At 42.1% G+C, this 14,285-nt stretch overlaps 1 protein-coding gene across 1 annotated transcript in view; it reads right to left on the bottom strand.

Annotated features, from left to right (window-relative positions):
- LOC308140347 (poly [ADP-ribose] polymerase tankyrase-1-like) overlaps window positions 1–14,238 on the bottom strand; it is a 103,167-nt gene extending 88,929 nt beyond the window's left edge. Inside the window, exons 1-4 of the mRNA XM_080510078.1 lie at window positions 13,716–14,238; window positions 12,382–12,497; window positions 10,742–10,850; window positions 2,490–2,585 (exon numbers count right to left, since the gene is read on the bottom strand). Of these exons, the coding sequence (XP_080366204.1) occupies window positions 2,490–2,585; window positions 10,742–10,850; window positions 12,382–12,497; window positions 13,716–14,214 (820 nt within the window). The 5' untranslated portion in view covers window positions 14,215–14,238. The remainder of the gene's footprint in view (window positions 1–2,489; window positions 2,586–10,741; window positions 10,851–12,381; window positions 12,498–13,715) is intronic.
- Window positions 14,239–14,285: the final 47 nt, after the last annotated feature.

Genomic DNA, 14,285 nt, shown 5'->3' with positions numbered 1-14,285 from the left:
CTCATTTTGATTCAACCTGGCAGAAACAATAATTTCCGACAGGACAACTTGGGTTAAATAGCCCTGCGTTTCAACGCTACTCAGCCCCTCACTGTGGCATCTCCTGGTTTATCTCATTTACCACGGCGACCGAACAAGGGGAATTGATGATGTAATTCAGTGTAAACATAGAAGTGGTGCCGCGAAAACTGATTAGGAGTCTACATCAATACCCACAGAGAGCGAGTAAGACACAGTGAAGGCGAGAGAGAAATTTTTAAATTTGATATTCCCTTTACTATGTGCACGTCAACAAATAAAAACAGAACCAGCTCAAGCTCAGCTCAACTACACACATTCACATATACTTCAAATATATAGAAGGGATACAGATGAAAGGCACTGGTTTGCAAAGTATACAGATGTAAAATGAAGAGGGAAAGAAAATGCAAAGAAACCTGCAAAGTTTTTTTTTCCATGTGAGAAATTCCAGCTGTCTAATTAAGGACAGCAAAAAAAAAAATACAAAAAAATAATTTATTCAACGGACATATTTTTAATTAGCTCCTCATTTAAAGGCTGTGACTGTGTCTCAGTGTTCCGTCTACTGAATAGGTGTAATGAGTCCTGCTGCCGCTCAGCGCTTACAACAATGAAGGAAGCAGCAATTAGCTTCAGTTTCCCTGCAAAGTTTCAGAGTCCCACGCCGGCCACTAAAGCTCTCTGATGAGCTTTTTTTTTTCTGGTCTAGAGGGTGTAAAAACCTAATTGTGCCGTCTTATTGTAGAGGATGCTAATATATGGAGTGAAAGGGAGAAATCAATAAGGTCTGAAAGCAAGCTATTAGATTTGTGTGACCTGAATTTGAAAATCCTTCAAAGTCTCACATTCATTAAACATTGGAGACAGTGACACTGCTGATGATGACAACGACGATGATGATCACAGCTCGTTCTGGATGCCGGGAAGGGCACCATTGTATCTTATGAGACAATCTTAAGTTTTTTCACAGACCAAGACATTTACAAGCAATCAATTTCAGTCTTTTGTTGTGAGGAAGAAAAAAATAAGACAATGAAAAGGGTAAGAAGCAGAAAGGTGAGCAGATCCCCCACCCCCCAAACAAACAAACAAAAAAAAACGGATAGTGGGTTTGTTAACTGACTAATCAATGTGTGCATTCTCAGCCAAAAGGAGTTAAAGAAAATAAATGTGAAACCAGAAGTGAAAAAACAACAGGCAGAAATGCTTTGGACTACCGACAGAAAAACAACAAAATGCCTTGAAGTGACCAAGACTGAATAACGACCACAGGTGAGCGCATGAGCAGCACGGTCTTGTAAAATGAGACTTTGAAATATAAGGCACAAAAAAAAGTGACATCTTCTGCAGCCGTGGGTGAAATGAGGAAATAAATGTTGGCTGAATGTTGTGGGAAGTGGAAATGAATGAGAGCAGAGAAAATACACAAAAATGATTCAAAAACAAATGAATACAAGAGACACTAGGTGAGTTAACATGGACAATAAATAAACTGATTAAATGTAGATTGGATTCAAACCGTGTCATGTAAACACTTCCCTCTGATTCATTGTCTTTCTAATAATTTTCTCCACAAAGTGAAGTTTTTATTGGTTTTGCGGATTAAAGAATGAAAAAAAATTATGTCAAGTAAAAAAAAAAAAAAAGTCATGTCACAAACACCAATGTCACAGTGCATACCATTATGGGGCTAATCTACTAATCAAATCGTATGATATTCTTGGTAAACATATATAAATCCACCCATCATTCCAATCATGCACTCAGTGATAATGTAGATAAAGTGATCTGCTCTCTCAATTGGAAAGAATTCTAACAGATTGACCAAAAAAACTGAAAAACTTAAGAGAGAGGAAAACAGACACACAAAGACACAATGTTCTGTGTATGTCCTTTTCTTTTATACTGGTGGAAACGCCTGCCTGAAGGCACTCTGGCCTACAGCGATTTATGTCACCGTGGCAACAAAAATCGAGCTCCAAATATGAACGCCATAAACAATTTTAGGCAAAGACTTGCTTTATGATCCGACTGAGGTTGGTACAAGTCAAGCAAGTGGTAGTTACAGCAGAATTTAGAAGAGGTATGCACAAATGTAAGTCAATGATTTGTCCCCAGAAGGCATGAAAATATACTGTGTGTGCGTAGACTTGTTCTATTCTGCTGGGGACTCCACTTCAATTGTACACTAACCCATAGGGACTCCAGTCATATGACTGTGCTATGAGGACAAAGAAAAAGCTCTCTATAGGGAAAATCATGACATTTCTAAGGTTGTGGCAATGGTTAATTCAGGTTGGGACTATAGTACTTCTGGTTGAGTTCAGTGTAAGTCTTTTCGATAATCGTGTGTGTGTGTGTGTGTGTGTGTGTGTGTGTGTGTGTGTGTGTGTGTGTGTGTGTGTGTGTGTGTGTGTGTGTGTGTGTGTGTGTGTGTGTGTGTGTGTGTGTGTGTGTGTGTCACTGACCTGTGAGCACAGCCTTGGCAGAGGGTTCGGCCAGGTCCAGGGCGGACTTGCCGTCGGTGTTGCGGATGTTGGGGTCGGCTCCGTGCTGCAGCAACACTGTGCAACAACAGGGCAGACACAGACAGTAGCTGAGCTCCTGGACTGACATGCAAACTCCTCGGCACACACCTCCTCCCAGTCCGCCTCCTGCTCCTCCCGCTGCTGCTGATACACATCCCGCTCCGTACACTGTTCTTCCTGAACCTCCTCCTCTTTGTACAACTTGATCCTCAGCTAGCCCTAATGCTCCTTCGGATCGCTCCCCTCCTGGCAGCCCAGCTGCGAGTCCTCCTTCACATTTCTCTCCTCCTCCTGTCTCTGCTGCTTCTTCTTCTCCTCCTCCAGCTGCTCCTCCTCTGTTGCTAGCGCTGCTCCCTCGGCTGCCCCTGACCGCCCCTGCCCTGCGAGCCATGCTGCTGATGTAAACAGACATGCCACAACAACAACAACAAAAATCAGCAACAAAAGCTACGCTACATCACACTGCGAGAGAAACTGAGGACCCAACAAAGCAGCTATGTGACTGGCGTTAAAAAATAAAGCCACATGCATGGGAGACAAACGGGACAGCTGTGATTTAGCGAAGAAGATAAGTGGGGGGGGGGGGGGGGGGGGGGGGGGGAGTGAGGAGGAGAGAGGCGAGAGGCGAGAACTAATCGAGGTAGCGGCGGCGACGAGGCAGGCAGGCAGCGAGTGGAGAGACTCTCGCCTCTCCAACTGACTGAGCGATGCAGCGGGGAGCAAGATGAGAGCGAGAGAGAGAGAGAGAGAGAGAGAGAGGAGGCTGAGAGTTACAGAGGAAAGAGCGTAGGGGACGACAAGGGAGGGGTGAAAAAAGACCAAAACAAGAGAGTTGAATCAAGAGAGGAGAGGAGAGGAGAGGAGAGGAGAGGAGAGGAGAGGAGAGGAGAGGAGAGGAGAGGAGAGGAGAGGAGAGGAGAGGAGCTTCATGCGTCTACCTAACAGGTATGAGCAGAATAACAAACTCTTCCAGCGCTCAGTTGTATTGTAAATTAGCTCTTTTGAGGGCACCGGTGTCAGTACGCTCACCGCCTTCCTCTTCCCTCACTTCCCACTATTGTGATTGCTGAGCAGCTCCCAGCGCACATGCCCTTTGACATGTGTACACTTTAAACCACGCCACTTTAGCCCAGCGGAGAAGGAAAAGAAAAGGGAGAGGAGGAGGGATGGTAGGAGGAGAGACCCGGGCATGCTTAAATCAACGCGTGCACATGTGTGTGTGTGCACTGGTATGTTTTTGCCCTGGCACTGTTGCAGACCTTAGTCACCCTCTCGCCCCTCAACAAAAAAAATATACGAGTTCACTCTGCACCAATCACACGCACACACACGCAGAGAGCGATACTGATACCCAACAGCAGGAGAATAAAGATGTGCCCATACTGAGGTAAAGAGAGGAAGAACAGTGATACACACACTGACAGCCTCATACAACTGTGTTCAGTCTGTTTTTTTCTAATTGGCACAATATTCCTGTAATATCTGCAAACACCCTCTCTGAACAACCTAAATCCTTCTTTATGTGCAGGATTAGCCTTCGGCACTACGTCAGATTTGTCATCTGCAAAGTCTGTGACCAATCGGGAACTTCTGCACAATTACAATGAACCCGCAGATATCCAGATTTCCCTGAGCCCACTCCGTCTGAATAGGGGAGTTTAAATGTGAGAGTGATGAGCACAGAGAGCTGCCGCAAAATCACGAGAGCAGTTAAAGAACAGATAAACGTTCTCATGCAGCTTCTGTAGTGGGTTATTCTCAGTTATCGGCTTTAAATTAGAAATTTGCTAACGTTTGGGCAAAAGTCACCCCACATAATGAAGATGAGGAGGTCCTACTACAATAGCATCAAAGATGAGCCTTTACAGGGGTTAGAGCATTATTCTCTAGCCTCTTGACGCAGCTAATAAATGCACCAAACACCTGTGAGTGAGAAGGAGTTTACACAGCAAGCAGTGCTGGAGCTAATCATTAACTGTCAGAAAGTGATTGGCAGGATAATAATCTAGGGGGGGAAAAATTAATAATAAACAGCAATTTCTGAGTCATTTATCCAGTGAAATGCCAATTATTTACTGTTTTCAGCTTCTAGAATGTGAAAATTACTACCACGGCCACCCCATTGTGTTCCGCATCACTCAAAAATGAAAATCTTTTGATGTACAAAGCATACAATTAAAAGATTTCACAGTACACTCTGTGAAACTGGGATGGCAGTTGAATATCTTTTATTTTTGTCATACTGGAGCAAAAAATTTCTTTCCTCCCAAAAACTGAGCACACTTCATCGACCGCAAAGCCAGTGCTATAGTATTAGCGTCTTAGCTGTCTATCCATACCATTGTTTCATATCTCTGGACAAGGGGACCAGATGTGGACTGCAACCACATACCATCAAAGGGCTCTACTGGCATGCAACCCTGGCCGCGTTTACACGACAACATTTTGAAAGAAAACGCACCATTTTTGTGGCTTTGTTTTAGAAAAGTTTTGTGTTTACACCTCAATGTTTTGAAAAGGATGTCCAATTACACGGAAACAGCAGAAACGGTGAAAACAATGTTGTTTTCATGTTGGGCAATGAGTCGGTGCTGTTTGTTTTTGTAATGAAGCCACACAAACACACACAGACACAGACAGCTGTACTCGACATTAACAATGGCGAGTACAGGAACATTCGTATGGGCAGATGACGAAGTTGGATTTCTATTACGGGTGATTTAACTCTGAAGCTACGAGTCCCAGCGGAATATCAACTGGGAGTCATGCCATTATTTACTATGGCCATGGCGAACATGTGCAGTAGCCGCATTTTTAAAAAAGCTGTGTTTTCCACCATCTACGCGGAGATGGGAGTGGGAGTGTTTTCGAAAATGTGTTTCCCCCTGTTTACACGGAGACAGCCAGTTTTCAAAAAGTTCCACCTTGGGAGCCGTTTTCAAAAGGTTGTGTCAGTGGCTCCAAGCACAAATGTCATGTAAATGGACCACAAACACAACAATCGTTTCGAAAATGGAGGCTGTTCTTTCATTGATCCAGCTGCTGCTGCTGCTGACGGCACCCTCTAGTGGCTGAAGTCATTATGGACAAGACCAATGAACTAAATAAAACTAAAGTCTAAGTTGAACAGAAAGTTGAACATTCAGTGCTCTCGTGGTAATACTTTCCACTCATAGCCGTGAGGGTGTTTCAGTTTTATTTTGGTCCTCCAGCTTGGTCCTGCAGAACAAAAACATACCTTTGACGCCAATTGTTGACTCTAAATTACTCTGTGAAAATGTGAGCATTTGTGATGATTTATTTCTTTGTCTAAAGTGTATAATGCCTTCGCATAGTCAACTGTGATTGATTGACAGGACAAATTTCAAACAAAAGACCAATCATTGTAGTTCATTATGTAATGACATCTTGGGTAATGGAGTGGATGATAGTGGATGATTCTGCATATATGATAAATGAAAGACTGGTGAAGGGGGTCTAGATGAATCAATCTACAAACTATAATCCAGGCGGTGTCATTTGTGTCTGTGCAGGCTCGCGTTAAGAAAGAATTAGCATCAGAGTGAAATTATTATTGCTTAAGAAACAAAAATACTTTTAGGGGCTCTAACTGGCAGAGTAAAATTAATGAAAACATATGGAAAGGACACACAACGAGAGCAGATCAGAACCATGTGTTGGTGTAGGAACAAGTAGGAACATGGTCTTTGCTTGAACCGTAATGCATTTTGCTTTGTAAACCTTTTTAAATTCCATGATTTTAACCCAAATGACTGTTGCATTTCCCCTTCGTTTAACAACTGAGAGTCAGTCTTACGGCTGCCTTTAGATTTCAGAGATCTTCTTATTTCGAGTTTGTTAAGGCGATTTTTCTCTGCTTGTCAGATAAGAGATTACTTTCTTATTCAACATGTCAAACGCACAGGAGGGGAACAGCGTGTCCACTACGCTGAGACAAATTTACAGGCAAATCAGAGCTCATTCTAATCTCATTCTGCAGCCAAATCTGTAACCTGGCAAGACGACAGGCTACTAAGACTCTGTCCAATAAAGGAGCCAGGTGGTGTCACGTGCTTTTTGTTTGTTTACATGCCTCAAAGTGCTTGTAAATGTAGTCGAGAGTCAGCATGCTTTCTTTGCTGCACAACTGTGATGGGAGAAAGAGGAATGTGGAGGTACATCCGGAGGGTCAAGATAAAAAAGAAAAGAAAAAAAAAACGCTCTGTTATTCAGCACTCAGCTAAAGTGAATTTGAACACCTACACCTGCCGACAAGCACTCGAGTAAACTCTAAATTACCCGTGCTGTGTTATTTTATAAGGGAAAACCCTGTTCAGATCTTTTTTGTTTTGTTTTGTTGTTTTGAGAATAGTTAAATTAACATTGGCATTTTAATTCAGCACAATACACAGTGGAGAAAAACAGAAGATCTATTCTCCTTCATGCTCACTCACTGTTATAAGGTAGCGCAAAAAAAACATCTCTGTGCTCCTGCAGTCAAGGACATTCACATGCAGGTGGATAATCAAAAGAGGAATTTTACATTACATTGGGCGAGCTTTTGTGTTGGAGGAAAGCAAGAAAATTACAGTAAATATGTGGCGGCGTGGAGGATGGGTAACTAGTTTTTCGAATTAACTCACAACTTGGTAATGTGACCTGGAAACAACTAATGGCATCATCAAATTTATGATCCTGATCCTTAAAACTATTATTAGATTGTGTTTTCTAGAAGTGGAAGTGTTCATACTCACTAATGGGCTGGTGTATAACAACACTTCGCACTGCATGTGTCCTCGCCATTAGCTTCCGAAAGTCTACACAGCATTGTTCATTGTAAAAACTAAATGTGGCTCAAAATAGTTTATTGAACAATCTCTGTTTGACCTTTTGCCTCTAAAGACTAGTGATTGTAACTCTGAGGCATTTTCCTATTGTCAAGTTAAAACCACCTCGCTCTTGTCTGAAAGGCTTGCTTGTATAAGTGTTGGAATTGCATTCAACAAACTCTCAAGCATACAAACTTAATGATGATTATTGGAGCTGCCTATTGGCAAGAGTCCGTCAATACAATATGTAGCATGTAATCTCTGCGGTGTGGCGGTTCCGTTTTTAAAAATATTATATTTTCAGGAACACTGGAGAATAAAAGGAAAGTATTGACTGAAAAACTGAGTCCACAAATGGTTTTTGCACTTAGAAATCTGAAGGAGGGGTACACGTCGTGCCAGGGAGTGATCGCAAACTCCAAATCTGTGAAAGTCGACATCATGCAATCAAACTTACTGTCGTACCAAAATCTGAAAAATAAACCCTTTTCCAAAGTAATAAACCTATTTCTCATTGCTCCCATTTCTCTCTGAAATATCACATGACGTTCTGTTGTACATGTGGATACATCTCATTCACAGGAAAGGCCAAAACCAGCGACACGAGCAAGACTCAATAAAACTTGTGCGAGTCCAGGAAATACAAATGATTATTTCATCCAATTTACAGAACCAAAATGATTGGAATAATGACTAAGTGTAATTTCTCAAGTTTCAGGAACGAAAATGTGTCACACTGATCATCTCACGTTCAATATATTTAGTTTAGCAACGCTTGGTTGACAAGTAACCAGATGAATTAATAATATCAAAGCAAGTGTTAAAACAGTTACAAATACCAATAAATTATTGATAGAGGTGTTCAGAATAATATGACACTGGCAAAGCCCGTTTTCACATTGTTGGAAATCAGCACATGAGAAATGTCACGAGGAAAATGTCTATTGTGTTGGCCACTTAACAATCTTTCAAAACATTGCAATGCTACTGCAAACTACAACCTCTGAAATACTATTATGGAAGTATCTCAATCAAAACTGAAAATTCTTGCTTTTTTTTTTCCAATGCAGAAATCACCACATATCTCTTGCACTGAATCACCTTAGATTGTACAAGTGTGCTTAAAGGGGCTGCCAGTGATTGTTAGGAATGAGCGCAAGCCATTCGAAAAGTACTGCACGGCGGTGGCGTGAGAAAGCAATCCGACATGAAGCTTACAGTAGCTCGTGCTAAAGCGGAGCGGTCCGTGTCGAAGGCTATAGGTAGTCAAGGTGATGAGATGGAGATTAAGGTGAACAGGATCATACAGCAGGTAATGTTTCACTGTCAGCTGTTCGAAAAGCCCTGATTCAGCATCCAGGGCGTGAGGATCCTTTTATTCAAAACAAACCCACAAAGTTAAACCAGATGGCCCTAATTAATTCATTTTGATCACATCATTGCGTTTATGAAACTGTCCTATTTCCATATAATGACTTGTTGCATTGAGTGCAGTGGACACTGCTTCAAGTCCCACTGATCATCCACATTCCATATCCGTGGACAATAACAGCTATTCTCGGGCTATATTGTATTGTATATTGCACATTTGAGGTTTTTTTTTTTTTTTACTTCTATTTCAAAATTTTGTTGCATCCCTTTTTCTTGCCTATATTCTCTATTTTCTTATTTGTATTATATTTGTGGTGATACATTTTGTCTATGTCCTGTTTTCTATTTTGGGTGACGCGTGTCTAAAAGTGGACATCTGCTGATTCAGAGAGATTCGGGGAGAAAGAAGCAGCGTGAGCTGTTCCTTTGAAAGGGACCACTAATAAAACATTATATTAAAACTGTTACTCTTCAGGCATTCAATCAAAAACCAAAACTAAACTCTAAATGAATCCAAAGTGCTCCCCTCAAGCCTCCCATGTTGAGAGAAGAAAATCAACAGTCAACATGGATCAATGCTTGTGAGACCTTTTACCTCATTTTCACTCTCATTCATAATTACTGATGAATCAATAACTGACGAGCAGTCTAAGAGCGGGACGAGGTTTGTACTCCAGCTTATTGAAGCCTTCTGCTGCTATGCAGTCTTTCAGTGGCAAGATGTTCCTCGACTGCAAATGTACAAATAAAAAAAAAAAGGCATAACTTTTCCTTCTTGCTGTTCTCAGCACTCCGAGAAAGGTGTATCTGGTGATTATTACAGTTGGGTTTTTTTGGATTTCCTCACACTGAGCGACGCTTATCCATGAATATTTTTACTCAGCTCTGCCTGTTTTCATGCTGTGGGCAATCTTGTCTCCTTCAGATTTTCCACAGGGATTGCTAACGCGGCCCTTAAATGTATTTTCTTTTTACATTTACTGTAAAATCCACACAAGAACATGACGTGAACATTGCACACTGTCTTTTTTAACACCTCAAATCTTGTTATTTTCCTCGTTCACACTGAGTAATGTGTGATTTCTTTACTCAGCACTTTAAAAATCACAGATTTCGAGGCGCTGTTCTAATGGGAAAGGATCTATAATGACTGATCAACCTGTATGGATTAAGGCCTGTCATTTTCACAGAGGCAGATGTTGCCTACGGACAGCAATGTGTCAGAGACTTAAAGTCAGTGATAACTGCGTAATAATATATCCTCACGCAGCCTACACAAAGAACGCTCCTCTTGAGGGAAATGTGTCCACCTGACACAGCGGTCAGAGTCTGCACAGATTGACGGGACTTCACGTTTATCTGCAGTTCGCGCTGCTCATCTCAAGTGTAATGTGAATTCCCAGCAAGATAAAGGAAGCGATGCTCTTGTGTCCCCTGCATGAGGGAGGAAACTAAGAATAAGCAGTTACACAGAAATTGCAATTTATAGGGTCATTTGCTGTCTCGCTCTTCACAGGGAAATAATAGCAGTTCACTCTGTGGGTGGTTTACAGTTTCTAAAATTAATGTATGATTATACAGAACTCCAGGTGGTGACTTTAGAGGGATTGGAGGGGGTGGATACATGTGCAACAGAGGGTACACACACACGCGCACACACACAATGCAGATTTTATCCTCAAAAAATGAGCTACGGTGTTAAGAAAGGAAATGAGACTGTAATATCCAGGGACACAAGAACACTGCAGTGGGAGTCAGAGCCATGTTTTGTGTTTGCACTGGGCTCACTCGACTGACCATTTTAATCTTACCTCGCCGGCAGACATAGCAAAGTCACCACAGAGAGATATCCAAATGCCACTAAATAATTCACAGTCGTGATGTGATCAGACACTGAGAGGCAGGATTTCTACAGACACATGCAGACATATCACGCAGCCGATGACCAAATATTTCCATTTTTTATTCCATGCATGCTTTTTGAGCTCTCACCTATACAGACGTCGATCTTTCCCTTAATGGACGCTTCGTGTAGCGGCGTGTAGTTCCAGTTGTCTCGAGCGTTGGGATCGGCCCCTTGACAAAGCAACAAGGACACCACCTGCAAACAAAATTTACATTTGCATTCATTCTTTCTTCAACAAGAAAATACACAAAAGCATCAAATATCAACATCTCATGGTTCAGCAACCTTTCTCATTACTGAATTATCTAAACCTTCCATTTCCCTGCAGATCCTTTTTTTTTTTTTTACCTCAACAAAATAACCTCAAATGCGTTTTCATATTTTCTGTTCCGCACAATGTTGGTTGTATGTAAATAATGACGCCCTTGAATCAAAGCACTATGAACACTCGCTTCCAGAGAACGTCGCCTACATCATCGTGCATTTCTCATTATTTGCTCGTTTGCCCCACACGCAGCAGCAGCCATGATCAATGATGCTGGTGTCAAATTACAAGCACATGATGCTTTTAATCAGTGTAATCATTGCAGTTGAAAATGTGGCTTAATGGACTACAAAGAAATCGTGTTTAATGGAAGGGCACCTTAAAAAGGCAAGAACCATCACAGTTAATTCAGATGGGAGAAAAAAAACTGTATTAAAGCCCAGTGTGAGATAACCAAGTTTGTCTACTTGTGTGGCATTTCAGATATATTAAAACAAACACTTTATAGATTCCCCTTTGACAAGCAGCAATTTATATATGTGCAGCGGGAATACAAACAATAGTACAATAAAAAATGACTAGATGTCATTTATATATTGTCAAAAATATCATCTCATTCACATTCATCGATAGAAATTGAAAATATGGAAACTTTTGGGCAAATACATCAAATAAAAAAATGGAGTATTGGAATTTCACTTAATATAACTTTAACAAGCCAGTCATCCACCTGTTCAATCCAAATATAACTAAACAAGGCTATAATAAGGCTTCTGACTTTAAAAAAAGTGTATTTTAACAGAGCAGATAAATAAAACTAAAGCTCATATCAGAATTCTGTGTCAATTTTTGTCACAAAAAAACCCTGAATTTGTACATTGTGAGGACAAGAGCTACTGGGACAATTGGCTTGAAATTAACCAGAACTACAACACCTCACCTTGCACTGCTGCCCTCTATGATTTCCTTTCAAATATGCTCACGTCACTTTCAGAACCTCAGGTATGCAGTGTCTCAATGAAGAGCTATATTTTGGAGCAGCCACCTCATTGAAACTGCTCTTTGTTGCCGTTATGATCATACCGTCACAGTTTGGACAAGTTTGCAAAGTGCTCTCCAACAAGGCTCGTAAAGCCTCTGAAACATTTCAAACAGTACATGTCGGACTGGTGGCTGTGGTTAAGAGCCAAAGGGGACAAAAAGGATTAGCACATCTGTCGCAGATAATCCGAAACATGCATGCTGAGGTATGAGCCGAGTATCAAAGCAGGATACGAGAGAAAATGATTGGTTACTCTCCATGTGATCTTTAAGTTGAGAACACTGTTTACAATCCGCGTGTGCACAAAACAACAGTTTATTCTCATAATAAATACTGAGTGCAGGATGCTCTCAGATCCGCTCGGGTTTTGAACAATAGACCGACTTCTCAACATCATCAGAAAACATGTGTCGGCTCACCTCAGAATGACCAAAGGAGCAGGCGTTGTGTAGTGGGATCAGACCGCCGTCGTCTCGGGCGTGCACGTTAGCCCCTGTCTGAAGCAGGTGATCCACAACGTCCTTCCGTCCGAAACCTGAGACACAACATGAAAAAAAGACCTGTGTGTTCACAACAACTGAAGCTAAAATGCAGTTTGAAATCATCTCTCTATTCATTTAGAGGTCCTATTTCACTTTTGGTGGTGCTTTTCAACATCACATTCAGCTATTTTCGAGAATCAATGGACTTCTTTTTTTGTCTACTGTCGGTGGCTTTCTGCCTTTGCAACAAACACATCATGTGACACAATGGAATCTGTCTGTTTTGTTCTGGTAGCGGAGGATTAGACGGACCACAGATGTAAAACAGCTGTGCATGTTTTTCTTTTATTGTCCACATTGATGAGAGAATTAAACACAGCTCAGCATTATAAGCATTACTGCTGATTGGATTTTGTATTTTTTAAATTGTGGATATTTTCTGGTATTTGATTAGATTATTATCCATTTTTTCTTGCAAAAATAAATAATCCCCACGATAACACAATGGAGTAAACAAAGTAACCATTTACATAGAGCCAATGCAAATCTATGCCTGTGGCGATAGATTTGGCCAAAGAGAGGTTGTGTGGCCAAAGGATATATTTCCCTTCATTATTTCAATGTTGCATCACACAGCAGCAACAGCCCAGATGTCTGAAGCACAGAAGCTCAAAACTCATGGGAAAACTGACTTAAAAACAACAACTGCTCCACATCTGAGACGTCACTGGTTTCAACTGCACATGTGCATGTGGTTAAATACTTATGTTGTTAGAATTGGGTCCAAGAAGTGAAAGTGCACCAAGTAATATGCAAAATGCTTATCTATCTATGAAGTCATATCTTGATCACAATATTGCACGTGATAATCACACATTGCATATTTAAATAAAGGTCAATATAATATAATAACTAATACAGTAACTTTGCTGGAACATAATTTCCTACACTTTAATATTAGTAATAACAATAACAGAGTTGATGTATGACAGTGAACAAAGAGCATTCTTGTTCTACGGTAGAAATAATGAAGTACCATACAGAAGATCCTGTAAACTTTCTAAAAATTAAAAAAAAAGTATTTCTGCTCATATTTGATTAAATCAGGGAGCATATTGCAGTCAGCACGCATGTAAACAAACAACCTAGAGGTGTGCACGCTTCTATCAAGAGCCATCAGCAGCTGATCGCTGGCCCTATGTGCTTAACAACAACAACAACAACAACACCGGTCTGACGCTGCTCCGTGGGGCTGCTTTTGTTGTGGTTACCTGCGGCGAAGTGCAGGGGTGTGGATTTGCGTCCTGCCATGTCTTTGGCGTTCACATTCATCGCATCCACCAGCTTCTTCACCCTCAACACATCCCCATTACGGCAGGCTTCGAACAGCTCCCGGAAGGCACCGTTAGCGCCGCCGTCGCCGCTGCTGCTGCCCGGGGTGCCGCTGCCTGAGTCGGGCGTGGATCCTGGGCTGGTCTCGCTGCCCTCGGTGGTGGTCGGCGAGCTAGCGCTGCTGCTAGCCCCGCTGCTGCTGCTGGAGGTGGTGGTGAGGGCCAGAGCTGGGGAAGTGGAGGTGGGAGAGGCCGGGGTTACCTCACCGTCTGCCGCGCTCTCCGCCGCGGACCGGAGGGGGAGCGAAGCGGCATCGTCGGCGGGTGCAGCGGGAGAACCGGGCGGAGTGGAGGGCCGAGAGGAGCCGCGGGGAGGGGAGGATAGCAGGGAGCTTGGCGGCTGCTGCTGCTGCTGAGAGGAGCGACGAGGCGTCGCCATTTTCACAACACTACTGTCCCCACTAGCAACACAAACAGTGGCGACGCTTTCCTGTCGGGAAAAAAACAAAC

This window comes from Blennius ocellaris, assembly GCF_963422515.1.
Source record: "Blennius ocellaris genome assembly, chromosome: 15".
NCBI lineage: Eukaryota > Metazoa > Chordata > Actinopteri > Blenniiformes > Blenniidae > Blennius > Blennius ocellaris.
This window is presented reverse-complemented; position numbering and strand designations above follow the sequence as displayed.